The sequence below is a fragment of the Scomber scombrus genome, chromosome 8 (assembly GCF_963691925.1).
Source record: "Scomber scombrus chromosome 8, fScoSco1.1, whole genome shotgun sequence".
In the NCBI taxonomy this organism is placed as follows: Eukaryota; Metazoa; Chordata; class Actinopteri; order Scombriformes; family Scombridae; genus Scomber; species Scomber scombrus.
In genome coordinates, this window is record NC_084977.1 from 5,233,239 (window position 1) to 5,245,123 (window position 11,885).

Sequence of the window (11,885 nt, forward strand, 5' to 3'; positions counted from 1 at the left end):
GGATGGTAATGACCTGCATGGAAGCTAAATCACTACCGTGTTACACAACTGATAGAAAGTAGACAAACACATTATTTGGGTCAGCAGGGTCATGGTGACACAGGGCAAGCAGAGACATCATGGAAGATCATTAAAGGCCTTAATGCAAGAATATCACAGCATATTAAAACCTACTTTATATCTTTAGAGGTCTTAAAGGGGCACTCGGCTCATATATCGCTGAGAGAGAATATTGACGCAGCTGTGACCGTGACATCCTGGTTTTAAGACTTTTAGTACAGGTCAAACTCGGACACCGCTGGATCCTCTACATCCCACGCAACTTAATAGCCTCACTTGTTACACACTTATTTCCGGGTAATACCCCGGTTTGTAACTTGGGTTTTTTTTTTTTGACATCATGTTTTGACACGCTGAGCAGCACTCCCATGTGCGAGTAAACTGAACATCATGTGTAAAATATGCTGAGTACCCATCTAAATGCTCTTTTCATGGTGGTCATGAAAAAACATCTGTAATTCTAAAATGCTTTTCTCTATTTCACCAAGCTGGTTTGTTATTCACCATGAAAATCTACTCTATTGACCATGTTTTTTAATAAAGATCTCATATATCTCATTAAAATTATAATGTTCCAAAGGGAAAAATCAAATACTACACTTATGAAATCTCACACTAAAAGCAGTCACTGTTGACCGCTGAAATAATCTAGACTGTTACTACGAAGAAGGAACCAGTAACAAAGGGTCCGAGCCAAAGCTGCAGTGGAATCTGGGTCAGAGCTAGTTAACAGACTTGTCTCATAGCCATGCTCTTGCATTTACAAAGGAAAAACTACAGCGTGGCAGTCTGGAACCAGGTCGCTGCAATGTTGGAAAAGTTGGAAGGGTCCTCCAAAAAAAAGGGGAACATACGCAGGCCCCCGCCAACGTGACAGCGACATCCAAATACTGTCACGCCTGAACAGTGGGCCATTCATGTGGGAGGTCACACGAACTATCTCGCACAACCTCAAACAAGGCCTCCTGATCTGTGCGGGAGGAGTCATTTGGGCAGACAAGAAAGTTGATATCTTGTGGAGCCACAGATGTGGCAGGGAGAGGGTATATGATGTGAATTTTAATGAGCACACAGCGCTGTTCACACTGGATAAAACCTGAAGCCAACGTTAGGACATCCAGCCAATATTTCCATTTGCTCAACAACATCCATAAACTCACCATTCCAAACTGATCATAAAATTCAAGAGGCCTCAATCTTTAAAAAAAAGTAGCAGAGCCAAGATGTTGTTAACTCTAGTTTAATGTAGCTTTTCATAGATGAACTGCTCTGGGCTTTTTGTTCGTCAGCTAAATTATCAGAAACATAAAATCAGTGGAAGACATTCAGATAAAGTTCCGTAATAATCGAGTGTGTAAAATAAAATTACTATTGAGGAAAAACAGACCTGAGTCAAGACACCCAAAAGACCTGTGCAGCAAATACGATTTATTTAGTAGAAATCTTTTTTTTGAGATGTATACAATGATGACAGCACGGCAGATTATTACAACACTGTCTGTTAAAGGTGCAGTGTGTAGAATTTGGTGGCATCTAGTGGAACGGACTTGGCAGAAATAGAATAATCAGTTTTTTATTCAGTGTATAATCACCTGAATATAAAAACTGTTGTGTTTTCATTATCTTAGAATGACCCCCTTGTATCTACATAGGGAGTGGGTCCTCTTCTACAAACCCCCGCCATGTTGCACCATCGTGTTTCTACAGTAGACCAGATCGGACAAACCTAACACTGGCTCTCGAGAGGGTCTTTTGCATGTTTTTATGAGTTTTAGAGCCACTGTAGATTCTCCTACATGCTTGTGGCAGGGTAGGGGGTGTATTCATTTGGTTGCAATCTGCAACCTCATCACTAGATGCCACTATTTCTCACACACTGGTCGTTTAAAATGGCAGGCGGCCACAGTGAAAAACATTTCTATGTTGCTGGCTAAAAACCTTTGAGTGAACTGCGAATCTGACACGAGGAGGCACTTAGACTGTTGTGTCCATGATTGTGGAAAATGACATCAATGTGCTCTAATCAAAACATTTCCAGACCAAATGCACTCAAAGAAAAAAAAAAAGAAAGAAGAAAAATCACTGGCATTGGAAAATTACAGGAAAGTGGACTTAAACTGAATTAGTATCACAAAGTAGGCAGCACCTGTCTCTACTCTAGTGTACCGAGGGTATTATCACAAGAGGTACTTTATTAGAGAATTAATGATCTACCCATCTATCTTTTACACCAGTTAGCTTGGCAGGGTTGCTGACTAATTCCCCCTCCCCCACCCCCCACCCCCGGCCGGTCAGTAGCAGGAAAAATGGTTTAGTCCAGTGAGAGAAGGTTTAACAGACCTTTAAAACTGCTCTGAAACCAGACTTGCTGTTAAATTCATGATGGTTTTTAATCTGTGATACAGAAACTATTCAGTATTCAGAGGTGTAGAGGTCACAGCTAGTCTCATCTACAGCTTGGCTTTGGCCGGCTGCAACTGCAGGTTTTGGAGCTTCATGGCCAGTCCCATGTTCCCCGTGATCTTCAGCTTGCCCTGGAAGAACGCCTGTGAATCAGAAATGGTGGTTAATGTCAATCCAGACAGTTGTGAATCTGTAGTACGGCTCAGTGTGTGTATGTGTGTGTTGTGAGGGACAACATGCTGCTATTAAGAGTTACCGTGAGAGATTATCTCAACCCAGGGAAAGTGGGGCAACAGCAACAACAGCTTATAAAATGTCATGACACTGCACGGCACACAGGCACACAGTGGGTAGAGTTGGAGCAATTAATGTTTGTAGACCGGAGTGAAAACAGAGAATAAATTTAAAAAAAGAAGTTGAAAAGGTCAATCAGATGAGAAGTTAATATGTTGACCGCTGTGAGCGATCAGAAATTCTTGGAATGTTGACTCAGTTCTCAGAGGGAAAATAAAAGCTTTTTCATGGAGGTTTGAACTGAAATGGTCAATTCTGCAACTAACAAATTTTGTCCACTCCGTCATGACAAAAACACAGTGCGGGGACTACTTTTCCAGGGACTCTCGGTACGTGTAATCACTGTAAATGGCTGTGGACCGATGGGAGCGAGGTAATTCATCAAATCGCTCTCCCGGTACAAATGACCGGGGTGGGCCTCTTTGCGTCGGAAAAATATTTCTGCACACAACATGAAAACAACAGAGAGAGATGAAAGACGATAAAGGCTTGATTCATGTCTCACTGGATAATTCTGTATGTGAAACAATGACCTTTTCTTCAGGTTTTCTTGGTCTGCTGAAATACAGCTGCTGATCAACACCTTTGTCTTTCATGATTCATGATCATGTTTTCAACAAACTCACATTTTTGACTGCAGTCCATCACTACTATTAAAGTTATTATGTTGACCTTCCCTATGTACATATGGTTCTAATCTTGAAGTAAAGATGTGGTATTATCTTATATGTTTCTTCTTGATACAGCAAATCCCATGATAAGACCAAAACTAACAATAAGTTACTCTGTCTCTCAGCCCCGAGCCTGTTTGTTTTCTACTCATAAATCTTTAAAAACAGTTCACAAATAACAATGTTTCATTTTTAAACAAGACTAAGAGTCTACGAGCTTGTTAGCAGTGTTAGGCATGTTATAAGTTTTGCAGATATTTGGTAAACCAAATTCTTGGACAAACTAAAATTTTGAGGAACATGGCGTTAAGTAAAAAGTCAGGGGATCACCAAAGTTACTACAATTCATCCTGGAAGCCTATGAAAATTGGTTGCTCCATTCAATAGTAGTCAAGAGAATTCTTTCAAAACCGCAACCTCAAGGTGTCGCTGGAGGAAGTCAGGTGATCACCAAAGTCTTTATTATTCATCCTATAGTGACCATGAATGTTTGTAGAGAGGTGTGTACCAATCCATGTATCCAACTTCTTTTGTTTGATGATATATTGTCTCAGAAATAATCTCGATAAACAATATTACTGTCATTTTATTTCAGTAAAAGCCAGAAAAGCCAACCTGCTGGTGGCAATAGAGGAAAAAAGTCAGTAGGGTTCATCCTCAGGGGATCTTGAGTGACTACAAAACTGAATCTCAATCTGAGAGTACTACAGCAGCAGGATGGCACTTGTGATATTAAGTCAAAATAAAGCTCAGTGTGTTTGTTTGTGGTGAAGAAACAGTCAGCTGGTTCAACAGTGTGGCTATCTGATGTGTTTTCAAAAGATGATACTTGTTAATGGGAAAACTGGATTGTTTTATGGACCATTTTGTTCTAAAGGCTTGAACATCCACACATCCTGCACCCTGGCTGATTAGCATCTTAGTATTTTTATGTGATGTCACCAAAGTCTCTGGACTAATGCTACAACTCGAAGAAAAAAAACAACCGTTTTATTGCGGAAAAGTCGAAATTCTAAATCAGAAAGTTGGGCAAGATCAACCTGATGTCACAGTAATATTGTGACCCACACAGTGAACAAGCAGAATGACCTTTTCATCAATTTTTACTTTATGTAGTGTTTGTGTTGTGAAACATGCTGTAACAACCTTATAGTTACCATTTCCATTCAGTTGATTGATAGAAGTGTTTGTGAGCATGCAGTACTACACAACTCCTTTCTTCTCTCATTTGAAGTGTTCTAATCTGATCTTCCTCAATAGAAGCTTGTGAAGTTCAGATACGTGCAGTAAAAATATCAGTTTGCTGCTGACATCCGTGTTTTCCTGAACAGATGCACTGGGATGCATTTAGATTGGAAGTAAGGAATACCGACTTGGAACTATTGACCACCCACTTTCGATGGATTGGAGAATAAGAATGATCACAGGCAAAATTTACCCACCTTGGCAGGCCCAGCTAACAGGACACTGAGGGTGACGTCAATCAAAGACAGTTAGTGAACACCCACACAGTCTAGAACCTAACTGGTGAGTGGGAACATAAGTGGGAACAGCTGTGTGGGTGGTGTGTAGGGGCTTTAAGCACTGACATGTTAGAGAATAGTGTTAACAAATACTTACAACTGTGTATGTCAACCCTTCAGTAGAACCTTTTCTAAGTGTTTATTATTCAGCTTTGACACTGATGCTGCGAGAACCTGAAACATTTTTTTCGATCTTGTACAAAAATCACATTTTGTGTTTCTTAGTCAGCCATGAAACCAATCTCAGGGCTGCACGCAGGAAATCTGTACCATGTTTTCACCTGGCGCAGCAACAACTTTCTGGCATCTGGGCCGAGGGCGGGAAATTGGCACGATCAGCCAATAATGACGAGGCGCAGAGTTTCCTCTTAGTTTCACACAGGCACTAACAAAATATCCTGTTAGTGCAACATCCAACTGGCAAGCAAATTGGTTTTGGACAGGATACACAGGCTGAGGTGAAATGAAATGAACTGCAGGAAAAAGCCAAGAGGATGTCCAACTACATAATACTGTCAGTCCTTGACTATGATGCTGATGCCACAAAAAAAACCCTTACAGTAGAGTACAACTGTGGGTATGTTAGTACAGACAAAGGCCTTAACTTAACCTTAACTATGAATATGTTTATTATATTTTTATTATTTCACCCAAGCAGATATTCACCTACCTCATAAATAATAAAAAATCTCTTTCCATTATTATTTTGTTTCTTTGTCTCCTTAAATCAAGTTTTTCCACTCTTTTATTATTGTTTTGTGCGCATGTACCCTTCTAATATGCAATTAATACAAAATATCATAAATGAGGCCACAGTTATAAAGTGTAACCCCAGATGTCCACGGGATCCAGATGTGTTGTGTTCCTGTAGCTCCACAGATCCATTATGATTTTAATGTCCTCTGGAAATGTTTCATAACAGGAGCGTATCCTCTTGAGCATCCTCCTTTCCAATATTGTGTCAAGTAGTTTTTCACAAGCACATAAACGTGAAAATGTTTGCAGTTAATGTCGAGGTGATAGCAGCTGCTTTTCGGCTGTACTTTACTCGCGTTAATTGTACAACAATTACCCCATTGTGTAGCTCCTGAGCAGTCCCATTTACTGTAAGTAAACTACCACCAGCACATTATCTTTCTCTCTTTTTTTATTTTAAGGGGACCCGTTAATGCTTTTCCTTTTTTTTCTGTCAAGTTCATATTAAACGTGACATTCTTTATATGGTCAACTGCAACACAAAGAATGCAAGTTCACTGCTTTGCTTTGCTAACATTACAGCATTTTTCTATTATTTCTGGGGTAGTCACGGTGACCCATGACTTGAATCGAGCTGGCACATTGTGAGTGTTTTTTCTGTTTCACAGCAGAGCAAAGTCAAATAAGTTGTTTACCTGTTGCAGATGTGCTGATTGCCTGAAGCTCATCATCAAACATAATCATCATCACTGTGACTGTTTCTGCTTGTACTCTTCCTCCCTGCTGATTTGCAGAACTATAATATCTCAATATTTTGTGGCGTCTTTTTTAGCACTGCTAATTCTCATTAGGTGAGGAACATATTTAATTTCCTGTAAATTCTTTGCAATAACTCTCCCGATATTCAGTCATTTAAAAGCTTTTAATATGAAGCAATAAAGCAGGAAACGTTGGGTTTGCATCAGCGTTAGCTTAGCATGACTCTGACCGATGACAACGATCTTTATCAGGAAGTGGGAATTAAAGCGACAGGAGCTAAAACTGCCTGTTAAGATACAGAGGCTGAACTGAGTTTCTGCATAAATGGCAACTATAAGATAAATAAGAATTGTTTTGAACTGTGAATCATCATAATAATCATAATAGACTGATACAATTTATTCCCATACATACCAAATAGAAGCTATAAGTGTATCTGCACTTACCTGAAATTTAACTTACGACTAAGGTGTTAAGACTCCCATATACCAACTCTTAATCGATACCATCATCAATAATAAATGCAAAGGAACTGTGAACACAATCACAGCACGTCATGATTGAATACTCACAGTCTGTGGGTTCATCTTTCCTGTCATCATGGCCAACAGGTCTGTATCTGACATGCAAATGGTACAATCTGCTTTCTTCTCTGTGGGGGCAGACACACGGGAGATAAGCTTAACTCACATATGTACACACATACATCTTAAGGATATTTGTTCAATGGCTTGCAGGATATTTAATTGTATTAAGATGTAGAAAAACAAAGTTAAACATTTAAAGGACCAGTATGTAAGATTTAGTGACATCTAGAGATGAGGTTGCAGATTGCAGACAACTAAATAGCCTTCCCCTCACACTACCAAGCATGTAGGAGAATCTACAGTGGCCACAAAACTTGTGAAAAATGTGAAAGAAATGTCCTCTCTAGAGCCAGTATTTGGTTTGTCCATTCTGGGCTACTATAGAAACATGGAGGAGCAACTTGGTGGCCTCCATAGAAGGGGACCCGCTACTTATGTAGATAAAAAGTATCATTCTAGGTATTAAAAACAACAGGTGATTATACACTAATTATTAAAAACATACTTATAAATATGATATTCTATTCCTGCCAAGTCTGTTCTGCCACTAAATTCTACGCACTGCACCTTTAAGTAATGTAAAGTTACAGAAAGAGAGTAGAAAAACAGTATGTGTCGGCCTTGAACTTTAAACTGCACGTCACAGTAGAGTTAAATATTCATTTTTTTACTGTATATGAGTTTTCTTACCTATGTCATTGTGAACGCAGCCTTTGCCATTCTTCACATCCACGACCCAAGTCGCCTCTTTTCCATTTGGGCCGTCCTTCACTTTGAAGGCAAACACCCCCCCGATCTTTTTCACAAATTGCTCCCCTTCCTGTTCAAAGCACACAAGGAGTGTCCATACATTAAACCCTACAAACATCTCTACTACATGTCAATGAAGAGAAGAGAAATCAGAGAATTAGACATTTTGAGTATTAACTGGCTTTTTCCCTGCATTTATTTACTTTCAGAGCCAAAGAATTACATCTTTTATAGGCACAGTTTTACCAAAATAACAAATAAAAAACAACTACTAATCCACACACTATTAATTGGCTCCCATCATTATAAATGCAACACTTGGGTCAGACAGACCTCATCAGACATCATCTACTTTTCCGCTGTTTGTTTCAGTAGCAGAAACAGTCTTGCATTACTATTAAGTTTCTTCATCATCCAAATGAATATCAAAAAATACTCATTCTATTTAATAGGACTTTAATAGGAAAAGGCCTTTAGACGATTTTAATTGCCATTATGTCAAAAGCTTTTCAACACATACCAGAACACTGTAACTGTATATGAAAGGAGAACCATGTTAATGGGACATTCTACGACTCAGTGCTGTCAAAACATTTACTAATTGTGTGAAACCATTTGTAAAAAGTACATTTTCATGGATTTTGTCACTCCAGTGTTTTTAGTGTTATAATTTTATAGTGGATGTGCAATCACCACAGATATGATATATTTATATTCTGTCTCTGCTTTAGTTTATTGTGCATATGGATGCATATCTACAATTACATAGATGATCTGCAACAATGTTGATAATTAACTAATCATTTGACTGAAAGATTAATTGATTAATTGTGAAAATAATGGGTTGATTATAAAATAAGTGTTAGTTTTTTGTTGTTTTTTTGTGTTTCTGTATTGTTTTTTTCATTTGGTTTAAATTAAGCTTGCTATGGGTCTTTCTGCTAGCTGTCTGTATGAGTGTGTGTGTGTGTGTGTGTGTGTACAGGGTGCATTACCTGACCCCTCAAGCAGGTGTAATGATTTTTGTTTCGTTTGTACGCAGCTGTGCATGTAATGTTACTTAACTAACGAAACACCGGGGATTTAACGAGGATGGTTATATTCACAAAGTGTTTTTTCAAAGACAGTGTTTAGAATCTGAAGCCTGATGATTTGCGGCTGGTTTGAGGAATCTAAAGTATGAAACATATTTTGGATTATTTAGTACTTTTTTATTACATAATTCTGCATGTGTTATATTATATTTTTGATGTCTTTCATATTGCTCTACAATGTAGACAATAGTTAAAAATTAAGAAAAACATTTGAATGAGTAGCTGTGTAAAAACTTTTGACTGGTAGTGTATATGAAGCTACTTTTTAATATCATTTCTAATATAATATTTGGACACAGTTGTGCTGATTTGTGTCAACAGGGTTCTGAGGGTGAATATGTCTCAGGGGCAGAGCTGGATTTGAGTATTACAAACTCTGTGTTTCTGAATTCTTATGTGTACCATTAGAGTGTAGAAAGAGGGTCCAAAGGGTCAAAACACGTCAACAGAAAAAAGAATGGAGGGGGGCCACATCAATGTAAAGGTAATTTGTTTAACTGCTCACTGAGTGCACAACAGACACACAAACGGCATTGTACACACAGATGTTTAATCTTTTTCTCTGGCTGCATGATTTACTCTTTTTATATCACAAACATTCAGGTGACAAACAAGCATACATTAAAATAAGCAGGTAAGAAATTGACTGGTTTGGCATCTAAATCTCCTTTAAAAAAAAAAAAAAATGTCCCCTCTAAATACTCGGCCAATAAGAAACATCAAAAGTGGGACAACAGAGTCTTTCTCTTAAAATAAGCTGCACATCTAAATTGTAAAATCTGTTTGTCTGATATTACACTAAACCACATCCCCTTCATGCCATGTTACTCATTGATGACAAATCCTATTCATTACATAGACAGCACTGGCTGATGAGCTTTGGATGGACTGGGTACGACTGAGGCCACACAAAGGTACCTGCTTAAAAACACGGAGACCATTTGTCTGATTGAGTCATAACATAAGCTTAAAATTATTTTTTAGGAAAATGACAGTTTAGGAAGTGATCCAAATGTCCTACCATGAGGCACAAGGCCATATGAAGAGGTATTACCTAGGAAATACCATACATGACTGGATGTGTACTGGAAAACCTCTTTCACTGTTCATATAGACACCTGACAGGGTAAAAAAAAATTGCGAACCTGCCCTTTAACAACAGCGTCTCCTATTGTAAGACATATTATCACCTCCTGCAGTTTCTTGCTGATTTCCTGGAACACAGCATACGCTTTAAACCCCTCCAGTCCGTCGCTGGCACTGGTGTTAACCGCTTGAATCCTTGACACAGTGAGGGAAAAGACATGGAAATGCGTATGTTAGAGTTAAAAAGAAGAGATGAAAAGATTAAAACACACACATATACAATCCAATTATATTATATCATCCCATGCATGTGATCACTCTGTCAATTTCATACAATAACAGTGGTTGGCACCCAGCAATCATCGAAATGGAGGTTTCACAGCACACAAAACACACTGAATTATCACTTTCACACATTGGATGAGGAGCCTCTTCTACCTTTCTATCTTTTTATGTTTATACTGTTGCCACTACATCTCTATACAGCTGTAATTATCTTTATATCTATACATCTGTATACAGCTGTCACTATCTTTATATCTTTACATCTGTATACAGCTGTCACTATCTTTATATCTTTACATCTGTCACTATCTTTATATCTTTACATCTGTATACAGCTGCGACTATCTATACATCTGTATACAGCTGTCACTATCTTTACATCTGTATACAGCTGCGACTATCTATACATCTGTATACAGCTGTCACTATCTTTATATCTATACATCTGTATACAGCTGCCAGCTGGCTGCATGAGATGCTGCTGCTGTGTAACACAGTGGCAAACAGTCCATGCTGCAGATGTTCAGTTTTACACACACACACCTCTTACTATATAATGATGTGCTAATTAGCCGAGGAGAGTTAGCACTATAGCAGTTAGCATTATAACACATTGTAATCTGGTAAATGTAATGAATGAGCTGCCTTAAACAAGCGTCGACGCTGCACTTCGTAGCTAACTTGTCATGTCATGTTAACCGGGACAAGGGTGACCTCGGTTCAATTACTCACAATTCACAAGAAAAACAAAGCAAACCAACACATTTCAGTATTGTTACCTTAGTGTTAATACTTCAGGCATGTTTGAAAGGACGTTAGGTGAACAAATAGTGCCTCAAAGCTCAATAAAGCCGCTGATGTAGCTCGTACTCTGCACTGCTGTTTGCTAACTGCACTTCCTTGTTCCTCTCCACGATCTTCAGACTCGACGTGTCGATGTCAGAGAGACCCGAGTGACAGAGTAGAGCCTGTGCGTGTTATCCTATAGGTCACTTTATGCACAATGAAAGTAGGGTGGGTAAGGGTAACTGACTAATGTGGGACAATAAGCTCCAGTACATTTATCTCTTTTTATATGCAATTATTTTTAATATAACTAGTATATGCCAGTATACTGTATAAATTGTATTGTTTAATATTGCACGTGTACATACAGCCTACTAGTTTTTTGACCTAAAAACTGTAAACCTAGGAAATTAAATATGGTTATGCACATTTCAGAAAGTTTTGGCAGATAAGGCTGCTTTGTGTAGATGAAAGTATGTCTAAGTCTAAAAACTAATGTCCCACATTACAAAATCTACAAATACTGAAATTACATGGCATGAGGAATATTAAAGTTCCTTTTGAGTACAATATCCAAAACTTGTCTTCTGATTTAACAAGAAAACATCTCAGGGATTTCATAATGATATTAAGTGTTGGTTGCACATGTTTCACTAAAACACAGCCTACGTTAGTGCTAACACTGCAGAAAGCTATGCTGTTTTTGACTGTATTGTTTTCTACCTTTTCAGGCAAGTCTCAGTTATAATTCATCTTTGTATGATATGAAAATCATTCAGCAAACTCTTGAAACTTGCTTGAGTTGTGTAAACCATGTCAATGAACACAAAGCCTGCTTTATTTGTTGTCAAAGTGACATTATATGTGGTAATACTGCACTAACAGTTCAAA

General features: G+C 38.3%; 1 protein-coding gene across 1 annotated transcript; it reads right to left on the minus strand.

The window, feature by feature from the left end:
* Positions 1-1,467: 1,467 nt before the first annotated feature.
* On the minus strand, positions 1,468-11,117 carry scp2b (sterol carrier protein 2b). Its single transcript, XM_062423549.1, has 5 exons — positions 10,988-11,117; positions 10,028-10,118; positions 7,684-7,813; positions 6,979-7,058; positions 1,468-2,606 (listed from the first exon to the last, which is right to left on the minus strand). The coding sequence occupies exons 1-5, from the start codon at positions 11,008-11,010 to the stop codon at positions 2,511-2,513; spliced, it is 420 nt and encodes a 139-aa protein (XP_062279533.1). The 5' UTR covers positions 11,011-11,117; the 3' UTR covers positions 1,468-2,510.
* Positions 11,118-11,885: the final 768 nt, after the last annotated feature.